Source organism: Gossypium hirsutum, chromosome D02 (assembly GCF_007990345.1).
Source record: "Gossypium hirsutum isolate 1008001.06 chromosome D02, Gossypium_hirsutum_v2.1, whole genome shotgun sequence".
Taxonomy (NCBI): Eukaryota; Viridiplantae; Streptophyta; class Magnoliopsida; order Malvales; family Malvaceae; genus Gossypium; species Gossypium hirsutum.
This window is the reverse complement of record NC_053438.1, coordinates 52,227,042-52,233,910: the sequence shown is the minus strand read 5'-3', so window position 1 is coordinate 52,233,910 and position 6,869 is coordinate 52,227,042. Positions and strand designations below refer to the sequence as shown.

At 37.4% G+C, this 6,869-nt stretch overlaps 1 protein-coding gene across 1 annotated transcript; it reads right to left on the bottom strand.

Annotated features, from left to right (window-relative positions):
* Positions 1–255: 255 nt before the first annotated feature.
* On the bottom strand, positions 256–4,900 carry LOC107909872 (two-component response regulator ORR21). The gene is made up of 5 exons (XM_041088776.1): positions 4,307–4,900; positions 3,733–3,885; positions 3,255–3,653; positions 3,016–3,092; positions 256–1,431 (listed from the first exon to the last, which is right to left on the bottom strand). Exons 1-5 carry the CDS (start codon positions 4,509–4,511, stop codon positions 256–258), a joined length of 2,010 nt encoding a protein of 669 aa, XP_040944710.1. The 5' UTR covers positions 4,512–4,900.
* Positions 4,901–6,869: the final 1,969 nt, after the last annotated feature.

The window sequence follows — 6,869 nt, the reverse complement described above, 5'->3', positions numbered from 1 at the left end:
AACATAAATCATATTAGCTCCATAAGCATAACAAGTCAAATGTTGATTCCTAGATTTCAAATGAAAAGATACATTGCTGTGTTGCCTTCAGGATAAGTCAAACAGAGAAATGGTGAATTTTCCTTAGAGACTGAATCAAGTGGCAAGTTACTTTTAGTTAAAGAAAAGCCACAGAGAAGCAACAAAAGGCAAATCAACTTATGCACGTGCATGCTGTTAAGCAAATAAAATTTATTAAAGACCAAAACTGAATACCTATTCAGTGAAAACACTCATGAGATCATTTGGACGAAATTGTTGTAGCATTGGGATTCCCACTTTTGCATTATCCCCAAACTCCATACTAGGCTCCTGCTTCACTCTGGTACCAATGTTCTCACTAAAAACCTTTCCATGGCTAGAGCTGCTCAAATGTGATTGAAATTCATCAACAGCAAACTTGGCTGGAAGGCAAGTTCCTTTATTAATATATCCAAGATTATTAAAAGGTTCTTGATTGAGCAAATCCCCAGACTTAGTAGAACCATAAGGATCCGGGATATTACTCGTGCTATGGACAAATCCTGGCAAATGCCTGGATGCTTTAAATGTCATGCTTGAAGTTTGAACTTGCTGACTAGCACAATTGTCAGCATTTACTGAGCAAGATGAAACAGATGGAGAAACAGAAGCAGGGGGTATGTAACCACTAAGAACGCCTGTAGTTTGGAGATTCACATCTGATACTTGCCCAATATTCAATGAAGGACAATTTGATTGAGATGAAAGAAGACTGTAATCAATAACAGCAGTCCTGCTATAGCTGCCATTTTGGGTCACAGAAACGGGACTATTTCCTGCTCGAAAACTAGCAGATGACTGAGAGGGTACAACATGGCAAGAAGGCTGCACATTGATTGAGCGGCGCAGCTCAGAAACAGTAGATCGCTGCTGTGGTTTCTGGAGTTGTTGCTGTTGTTGCAACAAATCAATAAGCATGTTACCATTCTGAGAACTTAACCCTCCACTATTACTGGGTCCTGCCGTACCAATGTTATTAGAGGGCCATGATCTGAACCCTGAAGCAACATCTTCAACAGGTGCAAAGGATTGTGAGAAGTGTTTGGAGCTACTGGATTCGCTTTTTACTGAATGTTGAACAAATGCGACTCCCTGATCAACTTGAATACACTTGGCCCCTTGAGGGGTTGCTTGAAGAAGTGCTGGCTGGTCCGTAGCCACAACTAAATTGCCAGCAGATCGACCTAAGAGCTCAGCATGGACAGCTGCTAAGGTTTGTGGAGGAATTTGTCCAGAGGCAGCCAATGCTTGGATGTTAAAACTTCCAAGTGAACCAATTTTAACATTTGCTTCTACTGGCCCACAAAGTGGATTAGCAATACCACCTTGTTGAGCCACTCCACTTATTCTTTTCAAGTATAGTCTGAATTTCTGCATATGAGATTACAGTATCTTATGTAAACTTAAAGTTTTTAACAAGCACAAAGAAGGAGCTAAATATATCTAGCGAGATTAGGAACTTTGATGCGTATATACTATCAAAAGAATGTAAATGAAGGCTTCAAGCTCCTGAACAGGTTATATGTTCAGTTTCAGCATAAGTAGCTGACAGGTGGTCCTGCACTGCTGACAAGGACACATATCACAATCATTAATCAAAACTGACTAGCAAAACCAAGGTGAAAGTACCTGCTAGCTCTCTCTATTACAAGGACTGGTTCAAATTAGTCCCTCTATCATTAAATGGATCAATTTAGCCCCTATACTAGTAAAAAGATTCAAATAAGGCAAAATTTTAATAGAATTAAGCTCACTGTTGAAAGTGACATGGATAATTTTTTTTTTCTTTTTGAAAGATGATGATGTGAGACTTTATTTTGCAAAACAAGGAACATGGACACACGCCATTTAGCGAATGAAAAGGGCTGTAAAATTATTCAAACTTTTGTCTATACACAGTTCAACACCAAACAAAAGATTTTGTTAGCAAGACCATAAAAACTTTAAAAATATTTTGGTAGAAAATCACAAACCATTCACCCTTTTTTTTTCTTTCCCAACAGTAAAATTTGGCCTTATTTGAATCTTTTTTGCTAATATAGATACTAAATTGACCCATTTAATAGTAGAGGGATGAATTTGAACCAGTCCCCATAATAGAGGTACTTTCACTGCAAAACAAGGTACAAAATATTATCAATGCTACAAGCATCATCGGCCGATATAATTTTTATATGCAAATGGTGTAAATAATAATAATTATAACAACAATAATAATACAAGCTTCTTCACCATTGTGGTTCTTTGTTCTTTTAAACTCCATTATGAGACCCACTTCCAATCAGACAGATTTAACTTGACAACACTAATCCTCTTCAGAGAATTCTTTCACAACATCATCAGATGTCAACCAATTAAGATTATTTTAAATAGAGCTAATTATGACTCATTTCACAATAGCTTTACATCGAAATCTCCCCATAGATATCCACCCAACAAAATATTATATTGGCAAGCAAAAAATTTTTAAAACTTCAGTCTCTAAGGAAGGGGGAAAAATGTACTTAGCTGTATGTAAAATAAAGTCTTGAGTATAGTTGAGGTCTAATACAAGTTTTTCAATCCATAACTTGCATGAAAGTTGGATGAGGAGCTATAGACTTTACTAAATCAGAAAGTAGAGTAAAATCAAAAAGAAGAAACAGACCATATCTTCTCACTATAAAATAAATAAATAACAGAGCATATAAGAATCAATAAGGCATGATTTGAAATAATAAGAAATGAAATGACATGCCAACATCAAACCATCAAATGTTTGTTATCAGCCAAAATGTAGAAGTTCAAATTGAACAGCGAACTTGCAAGTAAAACAACAATCAAGTACTTTTAGCTATTTAACTACACACAAAGCTGAGAGCCAATTACCAAATGCTCAAATATATTCACGATCAGTCCAGATTACTAGTACAAGAAAAGAAAATACATGTCAGATTCACATGGTGAAGACCAAACCTGCAAATGGCTGGCAACATTTTCTCTAGTTAAACCAGGTACATTCATCAGCTCAAGAATTCTCTTGGGAACAGCCTCTGAAATAGCAGCCACAATGTTTTATCCAGCAATAATAAGAAAAGCAATTAGTATTAACATTTTCTATTTCAGAGATTGCACAGAATACAAAAGCCTATCCCTGTCTGAATTCAACATAGTAAGCAAAATAAATAAAAGGATCAAATCACTAGAGATCTTACTATCAATCCCTAGCTGGTTTACAGCACTGACAAATTGTTGGTGCAGTTCCACTGACCAAACAACACGTGGTTTCTTTGATGTGGATGGATCATCATTGTCAATTTCACCATCATCCTCTTCTTTTGAATTGCTCCTCTTTTTCAGAGGTTTCAATGATGTCTCTGTTGCATCATTGACGGAAGAAGCATATTCAGCATCATCATGCCTTTGTTTATGCTGATCAGTATCATCTAAGCTTCCTGAATGTTCTAGCTCCTTATTCTCATTCCATTTCTTCCTCACAACATGCTGCCATATATTCTTTAATTCTTCCTCACGTATGGGCTTAATCAAATAATCACAAGCCCCATGTCTAATTCCCTTCATAACAGCACGTGTGCTCCCATCAGCCGACATCACTACAACAGATTCATCATGTCAATAAGCAGAAGAATAATATTTACCAAAAGTCTTTATGGAAAATAAATGAATACTTACTAATTACTGGAAGATCCATTTCAAGCCCAACATGTTCGAGGAGTTTATAACCATCCATATCTGGCATATAAACATCACTTAGTATCACATCAAAACACCCTTTTCTCTCCCGTAAAAGGTTCAGAGCAACTTTGGCTTGGGGACAAGTAGTAACTGCAAAAAAAAAAGGAACTTTACTTTAAAAAAGTAATAAAGAAAATTGAACAAACATCATAACATTTCACTGTGCTCAAAAATAAGAAACTAATTAAGACTCTTTCTGGCTGTTAGCGCAGAATCTACCACATGCTTGTGAATGGTACGCAACACATGTTAAGAGTTCAACACTTGAACATATAATTTTAGCTAAATAAAAAGGATTCATTTCACTTTTAGGATGTAATTATTTTTAACTTGCCCTGTATTTTAGTGATTCGATAATCTTTAGTCAAATGCAATTTTGTCTTTCCTCGTTTGCTTAAAAGTAACAACGAAAATATACTAAAAACCAAGCTTAATTCAAGATGGCAGTTTTATAAGCAGAAAATGCATGGAAATATATATAAGTGAATCTATAAAATGCAAAATTAAGCACCGTGATAGCGGCAACGGTGAAGCATCTTCTCGAGGATTTTTAAGCAAGTAATGTCATCGTCCACAACTAGAACCCTCAACCCAGCCGGGAACTGATCAGAGATCACAATATCCGCTGCTTTGCATGACGTCAAGCCGTCGTAGCTGGTAGTGGTAGCGTCGCTCGTACTCACACTGGACTGTACAACTCTATGCATGGTAGCCATAGTCAGAAAAACACAACTCACTCACTCATTTAAAAAGAAACCCTAGAATCACAACCCTTCTCTCTTAACGATTCCAATTCACCAAAATAAACCAACGAACTCCAGCAAAACGAGAAACAATAGAAACAGAGAGGAAAAAAAGAAACCCTAGAAATGAGGGGTTAAATTGAAAGGCTTAAACCGGGATCGGACCGACGAGTGAATAAAACAAGGATAAATTGGAATCTATTTTCTTTGATGTTGAAAAATTTTGGTGATCCAAAGTGAGTTGATTTTTCCTTTTTTCTACAGAAGAAGAAATAAGAGAATTGGCATATAACGCGCAAAAAAATAGAGAAAAAAGAACTTGTCCTTATCTGTTTATTTATTTATTTTGAGACAGGCCGGATAATATAAATAAGTAGAAAACATGCCCAAAAAAAAAAAGTAGAAAACGGAGGGAAATAATTGGAGAAGCGAAAGGTGGGACCCATTTATGCAGCGATTGTCAGTCAGGCACAGTGGGTACCGTGCAATTTCTGGTCCGCGATCCTTTGGTTTCCTCGACTCGGTCTGGTCTGTGAGGGAGGGATCATGCCACTGCATTAAAATATTCAATGTTAATTAGATAAAAGGACTGATTTTAAAAATTAATTATGGATTTAGGATGTGTTTTTCCCAAATTTAGGGAAATTGATCAAATTATGGATTTAGGATGGTCTTGCAGGAGGCATTTCCGCTGAAGTGGCAGTCAGAGTCGTATTGACCTTCTACGACCACATTACTCAAGCATTTTTTAACATAAAATTATGTTTTTTTATTATTTATTTAAATAGGTGGAAACCAGAGCTAGCAATCAGGAGGGTTCGAGCCTCTCGGATCGAATTTACTTTAGGCTTAGATATCTTTAGGCTTGGATCAGCTCAAGTTTAGGTTTTTTCGGGCAAAGGCTTTTACGGGCTTAGATTTTCGGGCAATTTATTAAAAAAAGTTAATTTTTTTTAAATTTACCGAAATGGGCCCCTTTCCCCTAAATTGCGTCCACGTCAACGCGATGTCAGGGGATGTGTCAGCAAAGCACGGCCACGTCAGCAAAGCGCTCTGACGTGGCCGCGTTTTGCTGACGTGGCACGTCCAAGGGGACGTGATTTAGACCGCGCGTGAACAGTGCAACGGTAAAAAATTTGATCGTTATCCCCCAACGATAAAAAAAAACCTATAAATACCCCCACCCTTTTTTTTCACAAACAAATCCTCTCTCAAATTTTCTCTCAATTTCCTTCCAAATTTCTCTCAAATTCGTATTTAATCTCAATTAGCTCTCAATTTCCTTTTAAATTTCTCTTAAATCCCTATTTTTAAATAATTTTAAAAAATTTTGATTTTTTTAAACCGAAAAAAATTACTCTTAAATCCCTAATTTTTAAACCGAAAAAATTTGTATGATTTCAGTAATGGACGGAGGATTGACTAGTCTTGATAAGCACCACATATCCGTGGAACAAATGAAGATGGTAAGTGTTAAATTTAATTTTTAAATATTATTTAAGATTTTTTATTTATGCATTTTTAGATAATTATTAATTTATTATTTGTTATAAAAGTCTGTAAATCGGGTATTGGAATGCAATATCCGGAATATGCATGCTCCTCCATCACCGTTGGTAGAGAACTACCTGCGGGAAGCGGGTTTTTGGCACGTGGCGACGGTAGGCCGGGGATGTAAGGTGGACCCGAAACTAATTAGTGCATTGATCGAGAGGTGGAGACCCGAGACGCATACATTCTATCTTCCATGTGGAGAGTGCATTGTCACTTTGGAAGACGTCAGCCTGCAATTGGGATTGCCGGTGGACGGGTACCCAGTCACGGAGTCTGCTCAATCTAGCGATTGGCTAGCGGTGTGCTACGAGCTTCTGGGCGCTATTCTGGAGAAAATGGACGGAGGTAAGATCGAGATGGGCTGGTTGCGAGACACATTCCCGGATTCGGATGAAGATTCAACCGAATTAGAAAGAATCTGATATGCTCGGGCATACATTCTTCAGTTAATTGGAGGTTATCTGATGCCGGACTTGTCACGGAGCAACCGGTGAATTGAGTTGGGGGTTTGCCGTCTTGGCCACATTATATCGGGAGATGTGTAGGGTGACGCGACCGAGGAGAGCAAAAATTGGAGGTTGCCTGTCACTACTGCAGTCATGGGCACGGTTTCGCTTTCCATTTCTACGTCCTCGAGTGGACCACCCTTATACATTCCTACTCATAACGAGGAAAATTTTATATTAGATTTTACAATTATTATGTAGATAATTAAAAATAAAAGTATGCTAAAAGTTTATTTAATTAGGTCGAACCATCCGGCAAGTCATGCTCGAT

Bases quoted from the DNA above. Each gene is read 5' to 3' on its own strand.
- LOC107909872 (XM_041088776.1), bottom strand. From the start codon at position 4,511: ATGGCTACCATGCATAGAGTTGTACAGTCCAGTGTGAGTACGAGCGAC. The intron at 3,654-3,732 runs GTAAGTATTCAT...AATCTGTTGTAG, and splicing joins AATGGATCTTCCAGTAATTA to TGATGTCGGCTGATGGGAGC. The intron at 1,432-3,015 runs GTTTGGTCTTCA...TCTCATATGCAG, and splicing joins ATGTTGCCAGCCATTTGCAG to AAATTCAGACTATACTTGAA.